This window comes from Ceratotherium simum, chromosome 35 (genome assembly GCF_057802395.1).
Source record: "Ceratotherium simum simum isolate JZ-2026a chromosome 35, ASM5780239v1, whole genome shotgun sequence".
Classification (NCBI taxonomy): domain Eukaryota; kingdom Metazoa; phylum Chordata; class Mammalia; order Perissodactyla; family Rhinocerotidae; genus Ceratotherium; species Ceratotherium simum.
This window is the reverse complement of record NC_141934.1, coordinates 3,860,962-3,876,596: the sequence shown is the minus strand read 5'-3', so window position 1 is coordinate 3,876,596 and position 15,635 is coordinate 3,860,962. Positions and strand designations below refer to the sequence as shown.

The 15,635-nt window shown below is 52.4% G+C and overlaps 1 protein-coding gene across 11 annotated transcripts in view; it reads left to right on the top strand.

Annotated features, from left to right (window-relative positions):
• Positions 1–15,635, top strand: part of CABIN1 (calcineurin binding protein 1) — a 156,286-nt gene that overhangs the window by 79,373 nt on the left and 61,278 nt on the right. For 9 of the 11 annotated variants that reach the window (XM_087423858.1, XM_087423859.1, XM_087423861.1 and 6 more), the window contains exon 27: positions 12,403–12,588. The exons of the other annotated variants lie outside the window; for them this stretch is intronic. In XM_087423858.1, the coding sequence (XP_087279984.1) occupies positions 12,403–12,588 (186 nt within the window). The remainder of the gene's footprint in view (positions 1–12,402; positions 12,589–15,635) is intronic. 11 annotated transcript variants of the gene reach the window in all.

Genomic DNA, 15,635 nt, shown 5'->3' with positions numbered 1-15,635 from the left:
GCAGACATTCCCGAAGTCAGGTTCTTCCTCCTTCTTATGTAAGTCAAGTTAAACAGGAAAACCACCCTGTCCCCAACCTTTTACTCTTGAGAATATTGAGAAGACACACTGGGAATAAATCCCTGCTGTGGGAATTCGTTTCTGCCAGGTACTTTCCGTGAGGATGTAGCACCATGCTGGTTTTCAGGAGAGAGGTGTGCCTCTCACGGTTGTCCACAGGCCTGTGGCCAGCACCCTCTCCCCAGCCCTGCAGGCTCAAGCTGAGCTCAGACAGCAGAGCTGTGCTGGGTTCTGTCAGCCCACAGAGTTGGATCTGCCTCCCCTGGCGTGGGCACCCTCTGGGAGCAGAGAAGGAGGGAGGCAGGACTGCCTCAGAAAGGGACCGTGATGCTGCCTGGCGCTGCTGCCCTGCTGTCCTGTGCTGGGACACACACACGCATGTGCATGGAGCTGTGGGGAAGCAGACTGCAGGGGACCGGCGCTGTATGACATGTCCTGGGTGCCAACGTAATGGTTATTTGTTCTGGAAGTTTGCAGAGGCAGCCATACAAACAAGCTCAGATATAATTTCAGTGGTTGTACATTTTTGAATGGTTGTCAGTTTTTTTCAGAGTGATTCTCGTCAACGATTTGGAGCCATGAAAATCCCATGGCCCACCTTTGCCCAGTCCCTGTATGCCAGGAAGCCCCGCACGAGCCACACTGTGCTCTGCCTGGGCCTGGCTGCACGGTGCTTTCAGGAACTTGCACCCTCCACACCTCTGAGAGAAAGCAGTGTCTGCAACACAAACATGTTTGGGGCCCTAAAACCGCCCTGATCTGAGAATGTTAAAGTGGCCCTTTCAGCAGCTGCACTAGCTCTGAGGGAAAGGCCCTGGCTCTGGCAGAAGCCACAGACTGCTAGTGTCAGGGGATGCGCTAGTAGTCTCAAGGCTCCACGCTACCCACCTCTACTCCTGCCTCCTGGGACCCGGCCAGGGCTGGCTGACTGGGCCCTGGGAGGAGAATGTATGGCCTCACACTTACTGCTCGACTCCTTGGCCTGAGAGCAGCCCCAAGTCTCCTGTTGTGGGAAACAAGGGACATTAGTTCTCACGCCAGGCCACAGTGGAGCACTTCTATGACAAATGCCTCTGGCCCTGGCACAGATGAAGAGAAGCAGGCATGGAGAGGTTCAGGGACCCGCTCGAGGTCAGACAAGGAGGCCAGGGCAGAGTGGGCCTTGGAGTCAGGGGGAGCTGAGTTCCAGTCCTGGCTTCACTGCTTACTTGGTCGGGAACCTTGGGCAAGGGACTTCACTTCTCCAAGCCTCTGTTTCCCCCCTGTGGAATGAGGTTGATGTTTTCCTCCTGGGTATTAAATGAAGGTGCTTGCACATCGTAGCCACCTCCTAGATGCAGTCACCCCCAGGTCATTGGAGCTGGCACGAAGACCAGGCAGCACTTCACAGTGGCAGGAACCTGGGCTCTGAGGCCAGTCACCCTCACTTTGCACCCTGCCTCTCTCCAGCCAGTGATGTGGCCTCAGAAGAGGGCAGGCAGTGTCCTCTGAAGCAGCAGCCCCTGAGTGGGCCTGGACCTTGGGCTTTCCGGGTCCTCGTCTCCTGCACCATGGAGTCTGTCAGAGGCTAATTTGCCACCAGCTGAACAGGGAGCCAAGCATCAGGACTTCGCTTGGGTGCAGCCAGGAGACCCTGCCTTAGAGCTGCCTCTCTACTTTCATATGCCTTTGCTTCAAAACCAGAAATCAGCTGGAGTCAGTTCTTATTTGGTATACGATTTAGAAAAGATTTAGAAAAATAGCTCCTGGTATATGAAGGTAGCTCAACATTTGATAATGACTGCTTAGTAGGACCCAGATTTGCTCTCTGAACTGGCCTCACCTGCGCCCTTGTGCCGCCCCGTGTTAGGGTTGGAAGCTTCCTGCAGGCCATCCACAACTCTCGTTAAAAGCCCTTGGAACTGGTCCTCAGGTCGCTCTGAAACTCCACTACAGCTGGGTGTCAAAGTCAGCCCTTCTTGGGGCAGCCGGGAGGGCGCCCACAGCTGACCTGAGGAGGGGCCCTCTGGCCAAGCTGAGAGAGACTGAGACAGAGAAGGAACAGAGAAGGCATGGGCTGCCCCTCCTCCCTGCCTAACTTCTCCCTTCCATCCAGCTTGGAATGTGCCCACAGTGCTGACATCTTTAGTGTTGAAGTTTCCTGACCAGGAAAAAATTCACTTGGGAAGCACCTTGTGACCCTCAAGGGGTGCCCAGTGATTGCTGTTTACACATGTTAAAACATAGCGTAATGAGATTTCTGAGCAAAATCTGTTACCTCTCTCCCACATGCAGTGTGTGTGTGCGCGTGCGTGCAAATCAGTGACTAACACAGCTGAAGCTTGGGGTGCAACTGAAACTATCCCAAAGAGACCTGGCCTGGCCTCTTGGTAGGGAGGGAGGCCTTTCTGAGGCGGCAAAGCTTAGCCAAGATCTGAGGGGTGTGTCGGTGTTTACCTTGAGGGGTGGGGAGAGAGAGAACAAATCGGAGGCCAGAAGAGTGGGAGCTGTGGGGGCTGGTGTCCATGGTTGTAGGATGCCCATCTGGTCCCATTTACAGCATGAACAGAGGCTGCCCTGAGCCCCAGGTTGTAGGATGTGGGCCTTCTGGGGGAGCCCAAGGTGCCCTGTGCCAAGCCCCCCATGCGACCATCCATCCTCACCTGCCATGTTGTCACTGTCTGTGTCGTGTCCCGTCTGTGCTCATCCTCACCTGCTCGCCCACACTGCCTCCACCAATATTGCCCGTGCTGCCTCTAACCCTGACCACACTCTGTTCTCCAGGCTTTGTCTTTCTGCTTGCACCTGTCACAGCTTGCTTCAGGGGTCAGCACAGACCGCATGCTTAGTCCTCAGTCCGGCTCCCTGCTTCCCCTGTGACTAGGAGCGCCTCCACATCCGCTGGTCCTGTGATTTGGAGAGTGTGTGTTTGATATGCTTGGCTTCTGCCCGTGGCCCATCTTCCCGGTTCTGGCCAGATGCAGATGCAGCGGTGGCCTCGCCCCACTGCCCACCTGCCCAGCAGGTGGCTCAGTCCTGTATTCCCATTGCTTTGCTCTTTCTTGCTTTAAAAAAACAACAAAGGCAACAGACTCTTAAGATACCAGGTTATCTTTACAAGGACAAGTGTGTGAAAATGCACATTGTGCACAGTACCAAGATGCTCTGAGGTGGACCTTGTGTCTACAGTCCACAATGTCCAGGCTCAGGGCAGGGAGCTGCGTGTCGTAGTCAGTCCTGGAGGCCAGCCGCACTGGCCTTCCTTCCCAGGGCCAAGGGGGAATCAGGTATGGTGGGCAGCTGTGTTCCTGTGAACAGACCTTCTTAAGGTGGGAGAGGCTCTGAGTGGAGCTCAGGTTGTCCTGTGTGTCCCCCACAGGGTGGAGACCGGTGTTGGGGCAGGGAAAGAGACTATCAGAGGGCAGAGCCAGTCACCTCCTTTGTTCTCTTCTCTTTCTTACCTTTTAAAAAATGCCATGATAGCTGGTCATGGCATTAATGAATGCCTGCTGTGTGCTAGGCATGGAAGAGGGACCCATGGGGAAAGCCAAGGTGAGGGTGCCCTGATCTCTGCTGCCTGGTTGGATACGTGTGTCCCTTGGTGCCAAGAGGGAGTATTCTCAGCTGACTCTGGGGTTTGGTGGGTTGAGGGGACTCCCCGGAGGAGGCAGGCCTCCAGACAGGCCTACAGGGCCATTTTGGGTGAGTGGCAATGGGAGGAAAGACATGGAGATTGGAGAGACCAATGGAGTTTGGATACTGAGGTGACTGGGGTGGGCGGAAGAGAGACTTTGAGGGGAGAGAGCTTGGGAAACCAGCTGGGCCCAAAGTGGGGGCTCTTTCCTGCAGGCAGTAAGGCAAGTGTCATGGTCACAGGTCTCTCTCTTTTTTGGCTCTAAGTAAGGCAGGTTCTCCCAGTCACCCTTGCTTTGAAGAACCTTCCTGGGAACCTCACCAGGTAGCTGTGGGGGCACCGGACTCTCACCTAACAGAGCTGCTCCTCTTCCCTTGGCATTTATGTTAAGAGGCAGCTGCCCACCTGCCTTTGGTTAGGAAAATGCTTCAAGTTCCCCAAGGCCTCCCTGGTCAGCACCTTGCCTGGCTCTGGGAGCAGAGTGATGCGTGGTGAGGGGCCAAGGGTAAGAGGCACACAGTGAGAGATGCACAGTGAGCGTCTTTCTTGCTGTAAGCATCGGGGTCCTGGCAGGGGCAGCACCACTGTCCAAATGCATTGGTGCTACGTTGCTTGGCACTACATGGTCAGCCCTCACCTGCGAGCACTGGCAGAGAAGAGTAGGATGTGAGCCCGTGCCCTGCAGTGATGCCCTCATGCCTGCCTGCTGCCTCTCATGTGTCTGCCTTTCTTTTGGGGGCCCCCGGATGTCTGGTGTCTCTTCTCTTAGGCATCTGTCCAGTCTCCTTGGCCTGCAGGAGGGCACCCTGTCTCACACAGCCAGCCCCACTCCCAGTGGACATGTCCTTTCCCAGTGAATGTCAGGGACCCAATGGGGCAGATTTTGTCTGGTTGAAAGCTTTCTCAAAATACCGATTCCACCCAAGTTTACCCTTCTTAGAAACCTGTTGTTTTCAAGTTGGCAGAACATTTGTGATCTTTTCAGGGTTCACTAGTCAGAATTGCAGCAGTTTTTGATGGCACAACCACATGTCTTTTTCCTTAAACTTTGGGTGAACTGAGCTGATGGAAAAATGATTGTGCACTTTTTCCATTCTTACTGCTGGAGTAAATGGAGAAGACACATATAAGGAAACACCAGAACCTGTGTCTTGTAACTAAAGACCTCTTACAGGCTGGCCTGGAAATCCTGAGAGTGACCAAGGGATTTGACCTGAGTCAAACCTGAACAAAGACAGACCCAGAATACAGTCTGCTCTCACACCAAGTGGGACGAGCAGCCTTTCTGTCACCAAGCCAGGTCCCTTTCCCTCTGTGTCCTCAGCTCTTGTTCCTTTGCAGTTGGCCCTGTGGTCCCACCCTGGAAGTGGAGGGTGCCCAGGCTTAGAAGCAGGCGGTGTCGTCAGCACTTGGCTGGCAGATGCACATCCCTCCACAGATTCAGAGGAGGGGCTGGAGTGGCCCAGAGGCATGGAAGGAAACATTCCAGTGATTAACAGTAAGAGAATGAAATATTTATAATCTTGCCACAAATATTAATTAGTGTGAGCGGGTTTTGTGTGGGCAGATTTTTAAAAGAACATTCTGAAAAGAAGAGCAGGACTGGCCTATACAGCCTGCCTACTAGTGCCACTCTTCTTTCTTGTTGTCTTTTAGGCAGCTCCTTAAGGAAATCAGGAGCCTGGCCTGTGGGTAGTCCCTGGGGTCCCATTCAGTTATGTGTTTCCCCAGAAGGCCCTCCCCACTGAGCCCTGTGAGAAGTCTGGCTCTTCGGCTGAGTCTGGCTCAACTAGGCGGAAGAAGTTTCCATCTATCTCCTGCAATGCCTCAGGACCGGGGAGCCCAGGAAAACCCACCACAGAACCTCCAGATGGTGGCTAAGGCAGGATGGCAGCCGGTTCTGCCTGCCTCTGCCTTCCCTCTCTGGTCCTCCTTCACCAGGAGGGCATGAGAACAGAGGGCTGCTGCCACCTGGCTTGGCAGCCTTTGCCTGCCAAGCATCGGCAGGCCCACCTGGTCCTTCTCTGAGTGCCAGCACAGGCCAGCACAGGCCAGCACCCTGGGGGTGTCCCACTGTGCCTGGCCTGCACCCAGGCTTCTGGGATGTGCAGACAGCATCCCAGGCCTCCACACACACTGTTACACAAAGCCATACGTCAGCCCATTTGGACCCTCGGCCTGCAGGGTCCCAAATAAGGACTGTGATACCCAGGGATGGCTTCGTGGAGGAGGTGGGACTGGAGCCAGGCCTGGAAACTCAGCTCACAACCAACGGAGGCTGCATGTTCTCCAGGCCAGAACTGCCGCGTGTCCTCCCGCACAGGCTTCCTACATCCCTTTATCAGGGTGTTCTGGCAGCGTGAGGGCTGTGCATGGTAGTACTTGAGACCATGCTGAATTCAGCTGACCAGGACGCAGGCGGAGTGTGACTCAGGGAGGGTAAGTCCTTGCCCAAAGGCACACGGCTGAAGGGTGGGAGTCCATGGCTGTGTGCCCTCTCACCCCAGAGGAGCCTTTGCCTCTGTGCTCCCAGAAGTTTCCCCCATTTGCGGCCTTCCCTGGGTGCACAGGCCATTCTTTGGCGGTTGACACTGGACGGGGCCTCTGGGAGTGGGGGAAGGAAAGGGGTCAGTGGCGTCCTTCCTTCTCCTGCCCCACTGCAGAAGCCTTCGAGGCAGGAGCTTCCCATTTCAGGGGGCTTCTCTGGGTTGCACACCCCAGTCTAAATAGCCCTCAAATCTCTGTGGCAGTCCCCGCTCTCCCTGCCTGCCGCCTCCCCAGCCAGCTCATCTGGCTCCAGGCCTCATGTTCACCGAGAGCTTCTTCCCCGCACCATGAACCTGTTGTCCTCCCTGTCCCGCCCCACCCAGCCCCTGAGCTGTCCCATCTACAGCAGCTCAGCTGGTGACAGGAAGATGGTCCTCGTGGCAAACCTCACCCACCATCTCTGTCTGTAGTCTCACTGAGGTCCTTTGTCAGCTGCACCAGGAAGGTCTGATTTACCAGGAGAGCAGGGAAGGGGTGAAGTGCCATCTGCCCAGGTCGACAGAGTCATTCTTTACAAGCTTTGCATTCTTCTCTTTGTACCCTATTGATGTAAAAGAAATGAAACTGAGTTTTCTTTTGATCTGAGTTGCTTCTTGGTGTGAAACCTTGGGTTGCTTCTTAGTATTTAAAATCAGGGGCCGGCCCCGTGGCTTAGCGGTTAAGTGCACGCACTCCGCTACTGGCGGCCCGGGTTCGGATCCCAGGCACGCACCAACGCACCACATCTCTGGCCATGCTGAGGCCGCGTCCCACATACAGCAACTAGAAGGATGTGCAACTATGACATACAACTATCTACTGGGGCTTTGGGGGAAAAAAAAAAAGGAGGAGGATTGGCAATAGATGTTAGCTCAGAGCCGGTCTTCCTCAGCAAAAAGAGGAGGATTAGCATGGATGTTAGCTCAGGGCTGATCTTCCTCACAAAAAAAAAAAAAATCAGGATCATTTTCAATACCTTGTGCCAATCCTCTCAGACACACAAGACTCGAAAGGGTTGGAGAGGAACTTGGCCCTGGGCCTTCTGAGTCCCCATTGGTAGCTTGTTTGCAGCGATGTACTTGTTCTCTCTTTACCAGGCACACGTACCACCCCCACCTTCTTGCTTCACAGGCCTGGTGAGGAGAGGGTCGCAGCTCCAGCAAGGGCGCCTCAGTGTGCACAGCCCCTGCCTCTCCAACTCTGACCCAACAGCCTGTCTGCAGGGGTGCCGCATGACTGTAGTGTCTCCTCATGGCTTCCAGACCCTTTTCACTTCCCTCCTGACATCGGCCTTCCTCAGGGCTCCTTAGGTGCCCATGATCACGTCTGGGGCGTGGGGTTGTCCAGGGGTGATCATGGGCACCCAGGGCCCATGCTGGCCTCTGCTCTCTGCCCTTTCAGAGAGTCGGCTGTTCTGGGTTCTCATTCACATGCTTGAGAGGCTCGAGGGAAGCGCAGTTGCAGCCCCTGTCCTTGCTAGATCCCCAGGCTTATATGTGTCCTGCTCCTGTGCTGTGGCTGTTGTTGCTGTGGATGTTATTTTAAAAGAGGCGCTTAGCAGAGGCCCCACCTGCCGATTGTTGCTCTCCAGGGGAGCAGACACGCCAAAGCACAGTGCTGCCCTTTCTTGCCCATACCATTCCTGTTGCCATCTACCTTCACTGCATGCGTGAGAGGTTCGTTCCCTTACTCTAGGCAGCATTGAGAGGGCATTAGCACATTGGGAGTAAATATCCATTTGCTTAAGCCAATCCTGGTTTTCGTAATGATCATAACTGGGATTCCACCAAATTAGCAATTCTTTCAGGCTCAAAGCCCAACAGTTTGTGAGCGCGTGAGCTCATTGGGCAGGGTGCCAGTTCTCAGGAGATCCTTCCGGCTAGGCTTGCTTCCTGGACACTCCCTGTACGGTGTGCTGCTCAGCCATGCAGTGACTTTAGCTGGTCCAGATGCTGACTGGGGACCACCTGCCCTGGCTTGACTTTCAAGAAGACTTCTTAAGCTGTGGGGGCATGACCTGCTGTCTTGTCTTATCTGAGCCATCGGTGTTCTCTTTGTCAGGGTCCCAGTAAATGCCACAGAGCAGATGGGTCACTGGGCCATCACTCATGTGTGCCAGCAATAGGCCGGGCCCCTGTGGGGATCCCATGTGTGTATTGGGGACAGAGGCAGGGGGAGCAGTGACAATGATGTTAAACAGTGTAAAATGGAGGCCTGGAGAAGCCTGAGTGGCAGATCTGGCATTGGAATTCAGGTCTGGGATGCCTGAGTCCCGAGCACGTATAGTGACCCTGTATGGCCTCTGGAGCCAAGGGTCTCTGTTGCTAGCCCTCCCTTTCCACACGGACAGTGAATAGGCTGCCCCTGCCACTTCTCTGAGAGAAGTGATCCCCTCACTACTGGGTAGTCTGGTGTGGGACTTCTCATGAGGGTTGCAGGCCTGCTCCTAATCCCCATTTGGTGCTCTTGGAGCCTTGGGGTTTGGCCTTACAAGTCGGGGAAGAGCCCCTCACTGAGTGTGAGGCAGAGGGGTCCGGCCAGGTCCCTATTCCCCCATTAGTGAGTCACAGAGCTTCTGTGTTGGCCACTCACGGGTCTCACACATGCCTCACATCCCAGTTTCTTATGCTCCATCAGCCCGCCCAGCTGATACTGGTGACCTGCCAGTTACTGGGCAGTGCGCATTGCAAAGGCAGCTATGGAGGAAGGGCTGCGGCAGGCTTCATGGAGCTGCCTGAGAGGTTACTATCCCCAAACCTGGGTCTGTGATCAGATGTTGGCGAAGAGGCCTGAGTGGTGGAGCTGCCTTTGGAAGCACAGGCCTGATTCTCAGTGTTCCTCTGTGCAGGCAGGCCCACTTTGGACAGTCCTGTCGTGTCAGTGTGTGAGAAGGGGTTACCACCCCTTGATATGGTGCTGCTCAGGCACCAGTTGTCTCCAGTATGGCCTAAGCCGTTCGAAACCAAGTCTCTGTAAAGTCAAGTTTGAGACAGTAGAAAGAAAATCGGTCCATGTTCTCTGAAATAATAATATTGATAATTGAGCTATTTCATGAACATGTCCTGGGTATCAGGCCCTGTTTCAAGCACTTGAAATGTATTAACCTATTTAATCGTCATAACAATTCTATGAAGTGGGCACTTGTATTATCACAATTTTACATGTGAGGAAACTGAAGTGTAAAGAAATTCTGGCACTTGCATAGGTTCTCCCACCTAGTAAGTGACAGAGCAGGATTTGAGCTCAGGCATCCTGGATCTCCTAGGGTCCAGGCTTTTGAGTTTGTTGAAACAACATTACATTTTGTTGCAAGTTTGCCCACCAGGCAGCTGTGATACCAGGTTTTTAAGGTGGCTGAGCAAAGGGTTGGAGGTTCCTGGGGACTATGTCTGCCTCTCTCCCTGTGTCCCCAGAAGCCACCATGGTTTTGGACCGTACCGAGATGATATGTGGTTCCAATTCCTAGGTGAGGAAGAGGCTTACCTGTTCAAGGTCACACAGCTCTTGAGTGGCACAAGAGGAACTTGAACTTAGCTCTCTAGATTCCTATTTCATTGAGCTTCACCTTCAGATACACTGAGTTCAAGACAAAACAAAGTTTTATTTTTTAATGGTTGCATTTTATCTCTACTATTGGCTTATTATTTATACCTCTTTTTTTTAAAAAAAATGTAGTAACTGCCTTATGGTTTACAAAATACATCTTTAAGTGAACACGGTCTACCTTCAGATGCTGTACTACTTCACATGCAGTGTAAGAACCTCCTATCTTTTGTACTCTTGTTTTCATTCACTTTACTTTTACATATACTATAAACCCACAATATGTTGTTACTATTTTTGCTTTAGACAGTAGTCAGTAATATTTTAGAGAAATTAAAAAGGGGAAAACAATGTCTTTTATATTTATCGTTACTTTAACCATTTCTGAAGAACTTTATTTCTTTATGTACATCCACGTTTTCTGTCTGGTTTCAATTCATTCTACGTGAGGAACTTTCTTTTATGTTTCTTGTAATTCAGATCTGATGGTAGGGAATCCTGTCTGTTTTTGTTTGTCTGAAAAAGTTTTTATTTCTCCTTCATTTTTGAGAGATATTTTCACTGGATATAAAATTCTAGGTTGACTTTTTTTTTCTTTCAGCACTTTATAAATGTTGTCTGACTTGCATGGTTCCTGATGAGCAGTCGGCTGTAATTCTTAACTTTGTTTGTCTATATGTGAAGTCTTTCTCCACCTTCAGGATTTTCTCTATTTCTTTGGTTTTCAGCAGTTTGAATATGATGCGTGTAGGTGTGATTTTTTTTCTTCAGCGTGTGTAGAGGAGTCTTACTTTGCTTGATATTCTCTGAGATTCTTGGTGATTTGATTTCTTTCATTATTTTTGGAAAATTCTCAGTTGTTGTCTTAAATATTTCTTCTGTCCTGTTTCTGTCTCATCTTCTTGTGAGATTCCAATTAGTATGTTAGATCATTTGGATTATTTCTACTGACCAATCTTCAAGTTTTGATTATTTTCCTCTCAGCTATATCAAGTCTGCTGAGAAGCCTGACAAAGGCATTCTTCATCTCTCTTACTGTCTTTAATTTCTAGCATTTCTGTTTGACTCTCACTTACAGTTTCCACCTCACTCCTGAAATTCCCCATCTGTCCATGCATGTGTCCACCTTTTCCACTAGAGCCTTTTAAAATACTAATCATGTTTATGAATCATATTAATCTTAGTTATTTTAAATTCCCCATCAGGTAGTTCCAACATCTGGGTTATCTCTGAATCTGGTTCTGTTGATTAATTTGTCTCTTGACAATGTTCTTTTCTTTTGTGTGTGTGTCTTATAATTTTTATATTGTGTACCAGATATCATGTGTAGGACGAAAGAGACTGAAATAACTAATATTTATGCCTGGAATGGGCTTCCCTCTTCTGTTTCTAGGCTGTTAGGAGGGAAGATGAGTTAGGCTAGTCCAAGTTGAGCTGGGGCTGGGTGGTGGTGTTGCTGTGGTTACCTTTAGTGCACTACTGGCTTTACACTCTTATGATGTTACCTTATGCTTGGAGTGGGGCCTGGTTTGCTAGAAGGTTTTCTCAGTTTCCACCTTCAGCCTTAGGTATTTTGGGTGCCCCTCAGGGAAGGTCTCTCTCCATGTTCTTGCCCCTCTTCTTCTGCTTTGCGTGTTTCTCATGCTTGTGAGCCCGGGATAGGGACAGGGTTGGTTCTTTGTTGTCTTGGTTTGGCCTCAGACTTATGCAGGCTCTGCCCCTGCATCTCAAAGGGTAGGGCTCTCTCGGTGATTCTGCCCTTCCCTCAGGGGTGGGAGACCTCAAGTGTTTAGGCCCTGGATGGTTTCTTGCCCCTCCTTCAGGGGAGGATTTTTTCTTTTCCCTAACCCAACTGCAGTGGATCTTCACCTGTATCCTGGAGGCAGCAAGGTTTGCTGCCCCTCCCTCCCCACTGCTGGCTTAAGGCTTTTGTCCTTTAGAGGAGACAGGTCCTGTCAGGGCTTCATGCCTTTCCCACAGCAGCAGCGACTCCTCTTCTCCAGGCCTGCACCCCAGGAAGGTTTCCTCCAATCTCCCTCCCTGCCTTGCCCCTCATCTTTCTCGTGAGCACCTGTGGAGGTCCAAGGAGAGGAGCCAATGGGTGGATACCAACCTCCCTTGTGTCTATGACTCCCAGGGATCAGTGCTCTCGTTCTAGACCACACTTGGCCTTTAGCAACTGGTTAAACGTTTTTGTTGAATTCTTACCTGCTTCAGTAATTTATGCCTATTATATGTTTGTGGTGGAAATACTGTATAATGGTGTACTACTGTGCATCTCTTCCCAGCTCCATGTTCAGCAACATCATGTTAGTAGCTTGAAATTGGCCATGGTAGAAGTATTTATACCACAGAAATCAGTAAATGCTACAAATGAGGGCTTTTTCCCCTTGAGAGCCAATTGTTAAACATTTACCAGAACACCACTGTTTGAGGAAACCCCAGAAGATTGACCATGGAGATTGGTGCCTTTGGTGAGTGGCTCAGTGGCCTCCAGGACAGGTTGGGCTTGGCAGTGTCAGAATGGCTGTGCTCAGGCTGTCTCCTCTGCAGGGCAGTCACCAGGCCTCCGGCAGGGAGACTCACCCCAGGGAGGCCCCTCCATGTTAGAGATGATGTGGGTTCATGCTGCCACCCTCTCTCCCTCCTTCTCCCCTCAGAGCGCAGCCAGGACAGCACAGCTGTGGCGCTCTCAGATTCCAGCTCGACGCAGGACTTCTTTAACGAGCCCACCAGCTCATTGGAGGGCTCACGGAAGCCCTATGTGGAGAAGAGGCCACCGCCCATTCCCAGTTCCCAAGCAGGACCGACTGGTAAAGACCTTCAGGGGTCCACAGAGGAAAGAGGTATGAAGACCTAACTCAGGGAATTAGAGCTGCTTTGATGTCCTGTGGCAGTCTGGGCAGTGCTAAAGAACACGGGCTCCGGAGTGGCCCAGGCCTGGCCTGGCTTCTGTCCTCGCACCTCCACGCACTGCCCTGGGACCTTTGTTGGGCAGGTTACTCACCTCTCTGGGCCTCGGTTGTTCTCCCTGTAGGATGGGAGTGATCCCAAGGCCCACACCTTGGGTTGTGAGGACTAAACAAGGCGGCTCAGGGAGGTGCTCACGTGGTGCCTGGTCCACAGTGTGCACTCAGTGACGCTTGTCGTCGTCGTTGTGACCCCAGCACAGCCCAGGGTGGGAAAGCCATGGCCACGACAGGAGTGCCCCCTATTTTTTTCCCTCAATAAATGGTTATTAAAAAAGTGTTTGGATCCTAAATGTTACAGATGTGTTTTCTCTTTAGTCTGAATCACATCGGGCCTTTAAGAAAAAAATCCCCCCTTTTTTGGTAGGGGGCCCTGATCTAACCCTGGGGTATGCCCAGCTCTTGTGGGGTCCCCAGGCCCCTTGTGTGGAAATAGCAGGCAGAGCCCCACGCCTGGGTTTGCTGGGAGATTGCAGGCAGACCTGGTGTCCCTGGTGCTGCTCTGAGGCTGTGGCTGGCCGGCCAGCCGTGGATTTTGAAAGCTTTCCCATTCTGGCCAGGGTCAGGGCACACAGGTGCTTGCCAAACAATAACAACAACAACAACAACAAGAACCCAGACCATGCTTGGTGGCCTGTGCCAGGCACTGTTTTAACTTATTTGGTCCTCCCAACCACCCTAGAAACAAAAGCACTCTGACTATTCCCATTTTACAGGGGAAGAACCTAAGATTCAGCAAGGGTCAGGAATTTGCCCACAGTCAGTCTGCTCTCTTAACCACTACCTCATGCTGCCTCTCCTGGTGGGCTGAATGGGGCAGGTGGGGTTGGGGATAACCTGCTCACCCTGGGGGCCTGGGCCCAGCCCCAGGAAGTTGCCACACAGGCCCTGGATGGGCAAATCGAGGTTTGGCAGTTCGTGTGTAGGCATGGCAGTAGGGCCATTCGTGCTGGGGAAGGCCTCTCCCAGCTCTCTGTACCTTGCCAGCCTCCCCTGGCTGGCCTTAGAAGGGGGTGAGGCCACATCTCCTGTAGGTTGGAAAAGGAGTTGAGGCAACATCCCCTGTAGGCCCATTAGGTCAGGTAAGGGGGCAGAGAATGAGGGCCATGGATTTATGTGCCCTGGGCCTCCATCAAGAAGTGAGGCCAGGTGCCGGCCCGGTGGCGCAAGCGGTTAAGTGTGCGCGTTCTGCTGCGGTGGCCCGGGGTTCGCCGGTTCGGATCCCAGGCGCACATCAACGCACCGCTTGTTAAGCTGTGCTGTGACGGCGTCCCATATAAAGTAGAGGAAGATGGGCATGGATGTTAGGTCAGGGCCAATCTTCCTCAAGAAAAAAGGGGAGGATTGGCATCAGATGTTAGCTCAGGGCTAGTCCTCCTCATAAGAAAGAACAAAAGAGGCCAGCACACCACTTCCTCACCAGGCAGTCATTATGCTATCCCAAACCAATGTTGACATTCTACAACTGACATAAACACACTATAGGGGAAGGGGAAGGAAGAAGTAACCAATATTCCCAACACTCTACTACAGCAACTTTTGTTCACGTCCAGTCTTAAAAATAAGATTATGTTTACTGTTGGACAAGTGAGGTCTATCGTCTCTGCTCTGTGGCTTGTCAAGCAGTGAACTGCTGTGGGTGCTGTTGTGTCGTCATGGGCCTCCCTCCACTATGCTTGGGGAAGTGGGGGCATAGGGGGATGCTGAGCTGAGAGAAGGTTGGCTTTGGTCTGGCCCAGCCTGTGCAGGGCTTTCCAGACACATGAGGAGCAAGCATCTTGCCTCTTCCCTCCTTCCATTCAGAGCTGATGGTTCCGGCAGACGGTGTATGAGGCTGACCATTGGTAAAGAAAGTGAGGGTAGAAGCAGAGTCACCACAGTAGCTGTGGGCTTGAAAGGAGGCACCTTGCTTCCGTGGACACATTCTTCCCCTCTGAACCCAGCTTTTCCCAGTAACCGCAGTGGTGAAGTTAGTGAACTTCCTGTCGAGAGTAGGTGCAGCAGGGACTGTGTTCTGTGCCTGTGCTCAGCAGACAGCACGAGGAGCGGAGTGCTCCTCCAGGCCTGGCCTGGTCAGGGGCAGCCTCTGACACGCACTCCTCTGGGTTCCCCGTGGGCAGCAGCCTTGGTGCCCAGGGCTCCAGCAGCCTTCAGCCCCTGCAGAGAGCCAGAATGTGGTGCTGGGCCAGCTGGGTGTGCCCGGAATGTGCTCCACCCCCGAACCTCCAGGCACAGCCTTGTGGGGGCCCTGCCATAGCCTGCTGCTGCTTTCACAGTCAGTGTTGCCAGGCTCACTCACGACTTTTGTGTCTGTTGTTGAGCAGCAGAGTCTAACGGAGCCCAGGTCTGCGCCAGGCACTGGGTGCCGAGGGGAAGCAGGAATGGGTCTGACTGCCGCACCCTCCCTGGCACCAAAGTGCACTCCCTCCCATGGTGTCCAGCAGGCGCGAGCTGCCCTGCTTCCTGAGGATTCACCTCCTTTCTTTAATTCTCCACTCTGGTCTGTGCCCAGGTGCCTTGGAAAGAAGTTTCCCCATACGTAACTGTTGCAGCTAGCTGAAGCTCACCTTTTCAGGGGTCAGAGCTTAAAGTGTCTGAGATGTAAATGTAGCAACAGTAAAGATTTATTTTCTTAGTAGAGAAAAAAGCTGCCCACAGTTTCACCACCTAAACACAAGCACACTCTCATATCACTCTGAGGGCAGCAGAGTTGTCAAGAACCTGTGTAGTCCAGGCAGTGGACACTGGTGCCTGGCCTGGGCCCTCCCAACCAGCTAGGCCCAGGGCAGGATATGGGCTGAGGGTACTGGTAGAGCCACCAGGCACCTCCTCCAACAACCGCCATCCTATGACAGCCTGCTCTTCCTGGTCAGGTAGCGGCCTGGTGACTGCCTGAGCGCCTCTTGCAGGGCGGGTTGGGTGGG